General features: G+C 31.2%; 2 protein-coding genes across 2 annotated transcripts; one reads left to right on the forward strand and one right to left on the reverse strand.

The window, feature by feature from the left end:
* Nucleotides 1-8,341: 8,341 nt before the first annotated feature.
* Nucleotides 8,342-10,655, reverse strand: LOC106105253. The gene is made up of 3 exons (XM_013285537.1): nt 10,524-10,655; nt 10,274-10,450; nt 8,342-9,406 (listed from the first exon to the last, which is right to left on the reverse strand). The coding sequence occupies exons 1-3, from the start codon at nt 10,567-10,569 to the stop codon at nt 9,189-9,191; spliced, it is 441 nt and encodes a 146-aa protein (XP_013140991.1). The 5' UTR covers nt 10,570-10,655; the 3' UTR covers nt 8,342-9,188.
* Nucleotides 10,656-10,887: 232 nt separating this feature from the next.
* On the forward strand, nt 10,888-12,159 carry LOC106105252. The gene is made up of 3 exons (XM_013285536.1): nt 10,888-11,062; nt 11,134-11,295; nt 11,558-12,159. Exons 1-3 carry the CDS (start codon nt 11,005-11,007, stop codon nt 11,782-11,784), a joined length of 447 nt encoding a protein of 148 aa, XP_013140990.1. The 5' UTR covers nt 10,888-11,004; the 3' UTR covers nt 11,785-12,159.
* The last annotated feature ends 450 nt before the right edge of the window (nt 12,160-12,609 follow it).

The following is a 12,609-nucleotide window of genomic DNA, read 5'->3' on the forward strand; positions in this document are numbered from 1 at the left end:
CTTGGTTCTTGTTTGTCCCGTAACTTGTGGCTTATCGTATTCCAAACAGCACAGTGATGTTTACACTCCCGAGGTTTATATCAGAAATAATAGCGGGCTCGCCCAGTCATTACTTGTCTATACCTTTCAGCGAAAATGCTGTCATTTGGCGGATATTGGGAAGATTAAAACACCAAGACGGCTTTTTGTTTAGTACCTTACTAATGATACCTACCACAAAATCCGTAATAGAATGTTACAAATAAGGTAATTTTTCAATTTAGTCGTATAATGTTTTATAAGATCTTATAACCTTCAAATTAATCAAATAGTGTATCTCGTCTCGTGCTCAAGGTCGCACAACTAAAGTATTTTTTTCCCGAGCGACGTCACTGTCAACGCACTTGTCTTCCCTTGTCACCGTTTCACGTACTTTTAAAATATCTTTCGTGTTTTCTTTTCTTAGCTTGAAGATAAATGACAATAAAAATATATTATTCCCGAGCGATATTCGGAACCCTTTGGAAAACAAGGGTTAAACTTTGTTGCGACGCGAAGTTTCTTTTTATTACTTTACCGATTCTCAAGGTTTTATTTTTCTTTGCCTATTTATGAATAGGAATGGAAAAGAAATATCTTGAAAATTTTGAAGGCTTAAGTATTTCTCAAATTAAGATAAAGTTAATTGTGTTCTGTGTTACAATTTACTCTACTCAAGTATACAATCTAGTACTAAAGACTAACAAAATTCCAAATCCGATTTAAAAGTCATACATGTTTTGAGGAATCAAAATAATCACAAATCCGTATAACTTTGTAGCACTGATGGAAACTCTGAATCGATTAAAATGCAATTTCAACGGTTCAAAAGCAATAACAGGAGAGTACTACAAATTTTCCATCGAGTGGAAAAATTGCATCGTTATAAAACAGCAATAAAATGTCCGTCGTAATAAAATTTTACCAATCGACAGCGTTGCGTGCTCAAGAGTCCCTGTTTCAATCTTTTACTTTATTTTCTAAGCCTATACCATATTTTGTACTTACGTTATATTTGGTATTTATTGTTGCATACTTTTCACATAGTAAACAGTGTTGGAATTTAATTCAACTGAAGAATCTCTTGTCTATACCTACGTTCAACATTAACGAAGCTTAATTCGCTAAATCGCTCTAAGTCCGACTATTTTAAAAACAAGCGCTGCTCCAGAATAATTAAGGAATGTCCTTCTGAATTCAATTTACTAGCAAATGTATTCTACTCCGGTTTTATTCTAGTCACGTTTCGAAGGGGACTTACGTTTAAAACTCAAACAAAACACTTTTCAAATTAAGTTCAGCGACTACGATCCTTCAAAGTAATGAGTAAACTGGGAAAAATCCTCAATTGTTTTCAGGAAAAAATGCGTTAAAACCAACGATATATATAAATAGACAGGCTATAAGACTTGGTGGATTGTACCTATTTCCCAATTTGGCGCTGAGGCTTGCGGTTCGTTGTAGTGGTGGTAATTCAAACTAATAAGATTGTTACAAAGCAAAAGCTGTCATTTCCAATGATCCACTTGTATCAACCTATCTATTTGTTCAGATCAGTGCAAAAAACAGATGACAAATGTCATAAACCAATCAAACAAAACATGACGCTGGGACGAAACAATTGTTCAAAATTATATGGTCATAATCCTGTAAAGAAAACGTATATATGTAACAATATGTATTTGTACCAGGGTATCGCCAGTGGAAATAGAAACCACGGTTTAGTGTTACTAACCGACGTCGTGAGAACTTCCCCAACCTATGGAAATGGACATTTTTATTTTACTTCCCATTTTATTAAGGCGGCTTTCCAATGTGCCAGTCTCTACAAAAATTGTCGTCTATAGTAACGCAGAAAATATTCATAGATATTATAAGGCAATTAATGTCGTCCGTAAAATCAAAGAGCTAGACAAAAGTAAGGGTAATAAAAGAAAATCTTTTAAGCACCCACTCATAAAACTCGTAAAAGTGATATAAAGATAGTCGTAACTGTAACTACGGCAACCCTGAAAGTATATGTCAATATGATGAATAAAAATAAAATGTTTCATATACGGATAAATAATAAAAATATTCACAACGCCTTAATCAACATTCAAAAGAGCTGCTTTAATTAATTTCTCTTATGTAGAGAACTAAAACTAAACAAGTAAGATTGCGACCTACTTCTTGGTATTCTTTGACAGTCCGTTTTTTTAAAGTGCATGAACGGCAGCCATATTGTGACGTCATACTCAAAGAGTATGTTCTATACTCGTAGTTTTAAAATCTAGAGATGGTCAATAAAATAAACATTGTCAAAGTAAAGAACTAAGATATTTTCTTTATAATTTATGTTACCCATCTCTAAGTACGTAATCTTTCTGTTTAACTGAATTTGTTTAAAGTTAACGCAGTCGTGTTTTGCGTCAGCTTTGTTACATCAGTACCAGCTAGGGGCGATTGTTGGACGTATTTTTGAAAACGCCTTAGATGTCCAGTCGAGCGGCTGTTATCTAATTAGTTGGTTCGTTTCATCATATACGTTTCGCCCTTGTATAGAAAATTGCTTAGGAAAGCGTATTTTAAAAGATCTGTCGACCATACTCATGATATAATTAGTAAGTGACATTAAAAATCTATTTTGATATGTGTATTTTAATATTTCGGTAGTCATTAAAATAATAACAAACGCAATAAGAAAAAAGTATGTATTTTTTCATAAACTTGTGCAATATTTAAAGGTGTAATACTGTTTTAAAACCATTATTTGATATGTCATACTAATATTATAAATGCGAAAGTTTAGATGGATGTACGTTAGAGTTTCTAGCCTAAACTGCTGAACGGATTATTGTAGAGAATAGTCTTGACGAACACATAGGCTACTCTCATTATTTTTTTTTATTCCACGCGGACGGTTTCGCGAGCAAAAGGTAATTATTTCATAAAATTATATCACACATTTAGTTTAATCGAACCATTGCAGACAGATATATTCTGTCCGTTGCATATTAGATTTGCATATGCAAATGATACGTTACATAGATAAAGCATATATTGACATTGCACGTTTTGACGCTTCGCTTTAAGTCCGAAACTGCAAATGCAAATCCGTGCACTCATACAGAATAATATTTAACACGCTTTGTTTGATACTAGCTTTTCTTTTTAAGTCCTTTTGTTATTTTTAGGGTGTTAAGGGAGGTTTGTGTTGTAAAAATCTTTATTTATACAAGTTAATGAAACTTTTTTCTTACATTATATTCTCCAATGAAATATATTTAGATTTTCAATTATGTTTTAACAAATACTAGGTACAAGCGTTAACACATTAAGTTCAATTAGTCATTCAATTGTGCACACTTGACAGTGATAACTCCTTGAACTTTGAAGACAACTTAGTACTACTTTAAAAATAGTTTATACATATTCTACTGTTGCTTGATTTTTACATATTATAGATTAGCTGTTACTCACGACTTAGTTCACGTGAAATTTAAAAATATACCCTATGTTACTCATCGATACCTTCTAATGGTGAAAGAATTTTTAAGATCGGCCCAGTAGTGTTTGCGTTATTTTAATACATACAAAAATACAAATCTTTCTTCTTTATAATATTAAAAACTATACATAGAACACGTATCTCAACGTTGAAAAGCGCAGCGATTGCATATACGAATGTATGCAACCGCGTTGCATCACGTTTCGACAATTTCGACAGCTAAATCGAGGGATCAAAATCGAGCATTCATGTAAATATGGAAGCGTCTCGCTTAGATTATTTGCATTCGATCTTGCTATCGATATTCACGTTTTGTGGCTATAATATGATATTTTTTACACATCATTTAGTATTCGTAAAATCGTATTCACATTTTATTATTGACTTTAAATACTCCGAACAAGTTTTTTATTAAACACAAATAATGAAATATTACTGATTTTATTTAATTTCAGATTCGTTTTGTTAAACAAATTATAGTTCATGTATAACGTTTTTCATTTTTTTTTGTTAATACGATCTAAACAACCTACTATGAAATTACTGCCTAAAATTAAATAAGCATCAAACAGAACGTAAGTACATAAAATAAATGTATACCTTGTGTAAACAAATACTGAAAGATACGACGTTAGCCTTCGTAGCCACGGATCGGTATTAAAGTTCTATCCTCTCCCGCAGACTCATAATACAATGCCAAGTATCGTATTACTTTAAATCTCAGAACAGAATGAGAGATTTAAAACGTGTTAGTCTGGATCTATTTTATGACTTTCAAACGAAGTTATTTCATAAATATAACGTATGTTCTCTTTGATTTTTAAAGACTGGATCTGTTAAGTGCGCTCATTACTCTCTGTCAAATAAAAACGATCAATTTCTATGTACATTTATTTCTGTCATTATGCACATGTGTGATTGTCAGTTTTAACATTACTCTCTGCGAAAGTAATATAATTCATTTAATACAGCGGCTCTGTCTAGTCCTTTTCTTTAGGGTCAAAGTATGTCGCTCGCCGCCTCATTTTATATGACATATAATAACTTTTCAATTAGATCATAGTAGCAATACAAATTTATAGCGTCGTAAATACGTAGTAAGCTGTTTCATAAATTATTCAAATAGGTTAAAGACCTAAACTCTCTGCTTACGATATACAACTTGAGCAAAATCAATGCACATTGTTGTGTAGTAAAGCGAGCAAACTTTAACTGTAAGCCAAAGTAAAGTTCGTTAATAACATATTTAGAAAGAAAACTTAAAGTAACGTCGTACTTAAAGTTAAAGGTACTATTGCTGTGCCTGTCAATAAAACATAGCAATGATCTGTGTATGTTGTTTTGCTTGTATTAAAAGGTGCTAAAAGTAAGTGACTATTCGGTTACTTATTAGCTTGATGTGAATGTTCAAGAGCTTTTTAAATACGTATACTATCTTATAAACGCCAACACTAAAACATATCGGTCAAACCGATGTTCATTTAACAATTTCATCGGTCCAGTTTTCAAAGTTAAATAAGGGTACAATTTTAAAGAAATTAGCTTAATGTACCCTTGACAGTAATCACGGAAGAAATACGACTTGAGGTAAAGTGAAAGTTTGTTAACTCTACTTGACAGCAAACATGAGTTTGTAGTCTGTAACTTATGCTCAAAGTTAACTGAAGCCGCGACGTCTTGGAACTTCTTAAGTAGTTTCACTTTGTTCCATGATTGAAACACGCTGTAGGTAGCGAACATACGGGATTCCTGTATTTCAAAACATTAACGGGATTATGGTAAGTTCTTTAAAGAGTACATCACTTTTGTTTGTACAGAAATTTTACTTACGAAAATCAAATATGTTGTTCAGTTTGTAATCAATACTTATTTTATGTTAATTCTACCCTTACTGTGGGTTTCCACTAGCTGAAAACTTTAAAAAACGTACAGACGAATTGAGTACCTCCTTTTGGGAAGTCGGTAGAAAAATTTGAGGAATGGTAACACGTATTTGTGTAAGCATATCGACAATGAAAACCCATTTTATAAGCGCTACATTCGTCCATGTTCTGAATATGTTGCTTTGTATGGAGCCAATCTATTTCCTTCTATGAACAATAATTGTTGACGACCCATTCAATCTTTTAAATTGAAATGAACTTGACAATTCATTACGTGTCTTCACTAAAAGGAATTAAATGGAACTGCAATTATTATAGGTTTAAGCTATTATTGTTGAATAATTTATTTACATTTATTTTGTCGAAATTATAGATTTTCATACAAAAATTGTAAAACAAAAGTACATTTTAATCAAATAGTAGTATTGTAATATGTCAAAAACCACCGTCAATGCTATAAATTTCGAATCTGGACATTTAGATCCAATTTTTTTAATATTCAATTGAAATGTATCTAAGACCGTTTACACAACGAATATAAAAATATAGTGATTAACTTAAATATCGGAAACCTGTAATAAAAAATCGTGTGGTCACCACAAACATATTGCGACCACTTGTTTTGAATCTCAGTTCGTAGTAAACTACAACAATGTATCATACTAGCGTGTTTCGAGAATATATTATTGTACGGTGTATTTGTACATTTTCCTTGTCCAATGTACCGCGCCTCATAAATCAAAGTAAATTATTATTACTCTAGATTATTGCTTTCTATCATAAGATCTTACCATAATTAAGAAAAGTATGCATTTGTGTTTGGACACTGTAAAACAAGATAGTATAGTATGGAAAATGTATTGCTTTACGAAAAAGATTTTAAAAAATATATTTTTTGGCTTTATAAGAATTGTTAATATATGTAGAATCTATTACGAAAAACACGACCAGTAAAGCACAAGCATATAGTTGCGTTGATTCCGGAAACAATGTGTATAATTTAACAACCTGTTAAAAAAGAAATTTGTAACTATGTTATGTATAGGGCTTTCCTTATTTAAATTTTTATTTTTATTTTAATTCGAATACATACCTTGTTTAATTGTTCAGTTTGATTAAAATCTTAATTAAAACTAAGTATAAAGCAGTATTAAGAAAATGTTTAATTTATTCTGGAGGCTGTTAGGTAACACGAGGCGGTCTTCTCTCCCAGCCAGGGCCACGAACTAGGGTCATAACCTTTATCCCCATACTTACTTAAGTCCTTCAACAAAGTAATTCAAACGTCAATCAATAAAACCTTATTTATAAAGATAATACTTACATTGCTTGAAATTAAATCAAATCTTCATACACGGGCTATTTTATAATTATCTCCTGCTAATTTATAACTTAACACCGATATAAACACATTTACATAGCACTTATATTAATGATATCTTAAACAACACTCCTCGGTATTATCGCTCGAACAGTGGTTACTTAATCACACCATCTATAGACGAGCGGAGCGCGGCGCTACACGTATCCGGGCCGGCAGCCTTCAGGCGACTAAAGGCTCGAGCGAGCTGAAGCCTACGGGAAAATATCAAGCCTCGACCGGGAATACGTATGAAAATAGACACAGCCGCAGCAACAATGCAACTATGTCTGACTCACTCTCGCATATGACGCATCCCATGAGTAAGACAAGGCTTGACCTTTCTGAGTGATCACGTCACAGTTTGCGATTATTTTCGAAGCGATCCGAAGTCTAACGGTGTATGACGACAACGGACGAAAGCTTCGCTTTAAGGGTGAATCTTTTTGTGCATTTTTTATTGCATAAAGTGTACATCTTGAATGTAATTTATTTTTGTAGTGCTCCGCCCACCCTGTTGAATAACATTGAATGGGCAAATTGGCCTCTTGGCGGTATTTGTAAGCGAAATGGTCTATCTTATTCCGTCTCGAAAATACTTCTGATGAAATGAGAAAATAATTTATTAAAATTCTATAAATTTTAATAAATTATTTTCTCGGATGTTTGAGATGAAAAGATTTCATCACTATCAATACCGGAAAGACGTTTAGTTCTGATCATGAGTCTATTTGGCACATGCAACATTCTTCTTTACATTGTTTTTTATGACCAAAAGATATAATTTTGTTATTATCCTTTAATGTAGTAAATCCTTTAAAGGACCTATAAATTATTTTGATGACGCGAGGCTAAACCCGCATGTATTTTGTGGATGAGCAGCATTCGTAAATAAATTTAAATATTACTAAACTTTTACACAAAATACCAATGTGATTCCAAGTTGTGTCTGATGTTAATATAATTAATAAAATATTTCTTATCTATACGTAATTATCAAAAATTAGAAGGGCAGGTTGTAAACAAAAGCAAACTTCGTTAAGACGCTTACAAGTTCAAACGGATTATCAGATGTCATTGACAAAGTTAACAGCAAAATTTAATTTAAACTTGTACAATAGTCCTGGTGATATTCCTGTTTTCTTAATCCTTCAAGAAGGCTAAGGGGCCATATGGGCGGGCAACTATTTGTATTACAAGTATACAGCACCTTTGCTTTAATAATTGGTGTATTAAGATTTTAGTGGGGTATAGAAATATTGTATGGCAATTTAATTGTGATGTCCTGTTGGCAAAACTACAAATCAAGCTTTTTGAATGATTTTTCGATTGGTAATTTTCTCCATTGTCATAATTGTAGCCAGTTGAATGGTCAAATGAAAATATGGATTTTCAATATAACAGCTAAGATAGGCTTATAATTGCAATTTAGATGTTTCTTAGAATCCAGTGTACTGTATAAAAAAAAAATTAAAAACATTGCATAAGTAATTTTAAGTAAATTATCACTAATATTTGGTAAAGGTGCTCATGATTCGAATAGTAAATATTTAAATACCAACTTCATTTTATTAATAAAATACAAAATACGATACAAATACCTTTATTGTAAAAACCAAACACAAAGTAATAAGTAATGAGATTCTCTTAACATTGTTTTTAACATGGAAAGATAAGTAACACTTGGGCGGATTCATTTACACAAATACATAACTTAAAATACACATGTTCTTACCTTATGTTAGGTATAATTTTAAGCACTTATCCATACTTTTACCCTCAGCATACTATGTTAAAAAGTGACGTATTTTCAATATATCTATGTATATTAATTAATATAAAAACATGAATATCTTGAATTATTAACATAAATTTGGACGGCATTGTTACACATTTTAGTTCAATAATTAAGGCACTAATTTCTTATATAATATTTAATATAACTAACTTATATAGTGGTATCTGGCAGTATACTTGCAGTTAACAAATTTTACAATGTTACTTTGAAATTCCTATAAAGTGAGGCTGATAAGGCACTTTACATGATTACTAGACATAATAAAAACATATTAAGAGACAGACATAAAATTATTAATTAGAATTCTTCTGTGCGATAGCCTTTTGTGTAGATAAAAAGAAAATTGTCACATATAAAACAATTCTAAATTCAAATTGGTTGAAAGTTAACACTGGCCCAATCCGCTAAGGAAGTGCCATAGACAAGAAACTGACATGAATTGGTTGTAAAAATGTTTTAATAATTAACACAAATATGTATAATATAAATACAATATTGAAATAAGTTGTATTTTTCTATTTGATATTAAAATAACTGGTTCTTAGACTTTCTGGTCTCAAAATATTTGAACTGTTTTCAATTACATGATTTTAATACCAGTTATTTTGTAGCCAACAAAGTAGTAAAAAAATATTACTGTTATATTAATACTCTACTTACATAACACACAGTCAACATACTGAACATAGCAACAAATGAAGTTTTCATGTTGGTAGCACTGTTACACTCATCTGCCGAACAATAACATTCTTCCCAATATACACCATTGGGGTAAACACCCCAGTTACATACCCCTGTTACACCTGTCTCAGCCACAGATGCACAGCGTCGTATAACTTGACGCCATCTACCGTCCCCTAAAAACAATAAATTATTTTGAGATATCAAAGTATGATCGAAAAAGCAAAGTACAATAATGCTAATATTATAAAGGTGAAAGTTTTGATGGATTGCCATCACTATGAATCTCCAAAACATCTGTAGAAGATTCTACATCTGTATGTAGAACATAGTCTAGAAGACCAAAGAGTTACTATCTTTTTTAATTCCACCAAGCATGTTGTTTATTTATTTTTGACTAGCGTTGACGCTAGTAAAAAATTTTGAAATAGCTTAGTAATTATAACTAATTATCTTAGTAATTCACAGGTATAGCATTTAGATCAGTTTGCAGTATAATTAGTTGAAATGCTGTAAATAACCTAAAATATCTTTCAATGAAGTTGAAATAGTATTGCTAACTTATAGATTTATAGATTTAATATGCAGTCTTATAAAGTGTCATACTAGCTAACACATACTTTTGGCCTCAAAAACTAGAACTAAATATTAATACAAACCAAATAAGGCTTAGATTGGCATCTCATTAAAAAAACATTATTGTATTGTTTCACAAGAAGTTAATTTGTACAATTTGCAGTATCATGTAAATTAAACAAACATGACTAATCCTACAACTTTCAAATAGTAGAGTTTACATTGTCTATTAAAACATATTTTGTGTAAAGCAAAACTTTATTACTTTTCAAAAATACTTTTTTATGTAGGAAAAGAAGGCAATTGAGTGGCGGGAACAACAAGGTGATCACGACGCCCAAGGACATGCGCAACATCAGAGAAACTGCAGAACACAGAACTTGTGGTTTCAAAAGAGCTTTTTCCATATATATTACTCGAACGTTGTCAGTACTAATTAAAGGTAATCCATGATGAATAAAACTTACAAATAAATCCTTTGGGCCCTTGTTGGGTGAGTTTCATACAAAAAGATCCTGGCATATGGGATTCGTCGCTGTTACATTCAACCGCTATGTGGCTATCGACATCAAATTTTTTGTATGCACCACAAGTATCTTCTTTATTTTGTGATGAAGCACATTGGTAACATCTCACACTGAACGCTGAAAGTAAATCATGTATGAAATTTGTACCACAGAATATTATAGTAAGTAAATTAAGATAAATAATACAAACCTGTCCTTATTAAACTAATTAACATCAGGAAATATAAGTAAGACATTATGAAGAATTAACTGTTTGTACAGTTTGAATCCAAGAAATACGAAAACATCAACAATAAAATGGCACTTGGAAACACGCCCAACTTGATGTTACCATCCCAAAAAAACGATTTATATTAAAATCCTTTTTCATTATTTTAGATTCAACTTTGCGGTTTTGAACAATTTTAAATGCAAAACAATAGAATCCTATGTGTTCTGCAAGTTTAATAAAACTACGCCGTGCCAGGTCTGAAGTGTTTTATCTAGTCTTTGACCGAGGGAGGTTGGTAAATTAACGTCAAACAAATAAAAAACGGAAAAGTTGCCGCTTTTGACTTTTGACAGTTTTCGACCTTGTTTTGTTTAAGAGTGTGTTAGTGTTTGTGTTTTGTTTTTTGTTTAACTGTTGTTTAAATTAGAATTGCTGATTTATTAACCATTTTGTGAATATAATGTTACTAATATCAAAATGGGCTGTAACTCTAATCGTAATATTCTGCGTAAACAATGGTAAGAATAGTTAACCTGTTTTTGAGGGTCACGCCCATTAACTCGTTTTAACTGAAATTAAAACTTTCCAGGTTACTGTATAAAATGTTGGAATTGTCGATCAAGTAATGATCCAAAATGCGCAGATCCATTTGATAACAGCACTGTTCCGATAACTGATTGTAAGGAAGAGAAAGGACTTGCCCATTTACCGGGCGTGAAATCTACCATGTGCCGAAAAATTCGACAAAAAGGTAATAAACATGTTGTATAACTTAAATCTTAAACAAATCTACCTTTTGGTTTCCACCAACATATCAGTGTACCCAATTTCTTGAAGCTCATATAACAAGAAATCTTCAATTTCTTGTATGAGCTTAGTATAAAGCTTACTCAGTATAAAGCTATTAAAAACAGTAAAAACCTGTTGCGCCGACCCTACGGGAGTAGGATAAGGAGATGATGATGATGATGAGTATATAGCTATTAATTTATATTTGTTACATTTATTTTCAGTGAATGGTGAATGGCGCTACTTTAGAGACTGTGCCTATTTGGGTGAAGTTGGCATTATGGGTGATGAAAGATTTTGCTTAATGAGGACTGGAACATACAATATCTTTATTGAATACTGCACATGTAATAGTAAAGATGGATGTAATTCATCTTCACTGTTTGGTCCTGTACCCCTTGTTATATTTTCTATGGCAACATTGTTAAAATTAGCTATAAGTATCTCTTGATGATTTACATTTAAGAATTTTTTACTGTTCAGGATAATATTGAATCTCAGGTACAAATTGTACTTTTAATTTAGCCTTTCTAGGGGAGATATAAAAAAAATATTTAGTTAAAACTCAGGGTTTTTACCAGTGAAGATTTTAAAAATACAATAAATGACACCCAGAATAAGGTTTTGGTTATATAAAAATTTAACATTTTTACAGTAAAGGTATGTGTTCTATTTACCAAATGAAAATTTACTGATCATTATGTAATTTTACAGTATACTTAAATTTCAATGTTACATTACTTAAAAGGCTTATGTTTCAGGAAAAAAAAAATGAGTCACAAAAAAATAGCCACTTCTTACAATCATAAGTGTTGCATAGATTAAGGATTCTTTTTAACAAACCATAGTGTAAAAATAATGTTTTTGAATCATTTTTATTTCTACAAATTTATGTACTAGGCTTAGCTTTTATCAGTTTTAATATTCTTAATTTCTTTTAAATCATTAAATAACTATGAATTGTAAATTTAATACATGAATTTACAATGTATATTATTGTAAGTTTAAAATTGGTGAAAAAGTAATCGACAATATTGTAAAAATCACTGCACATAGAATAAGACTGAAGAAACCGTCCATTAAAACATTTATTTTGAAAACTTAGGTATAAAATTGAAAGTTGTAATAAAATAAGTATCAAGAAAATCGATTTTCTTTTCTTTAATTATACTCTGTCCAGAATTATACAAAAATAATTTAGAAAAGAATCCTATACAACTAACTTATAAAATAAAGAGTTGGTTTGTGGTGCCACCAGTGGCATATACTACCCAGG

This window comes from Papilio polytes, unplaced genomic scaffold (genome assembly GCF_000836215.1).
Source record: "Papilio polytes unplaced genomic scaffold, Ppol_1.0 DF823177.1, whole genome shotgun sequence".
In the NCBI taxonomy this organism is placed as follows: Eukaryota; Metazoa; Arthropoda; class Insecta; order Lepidoptera; family Papilionidae; genus Papilio; species Papilio polytes.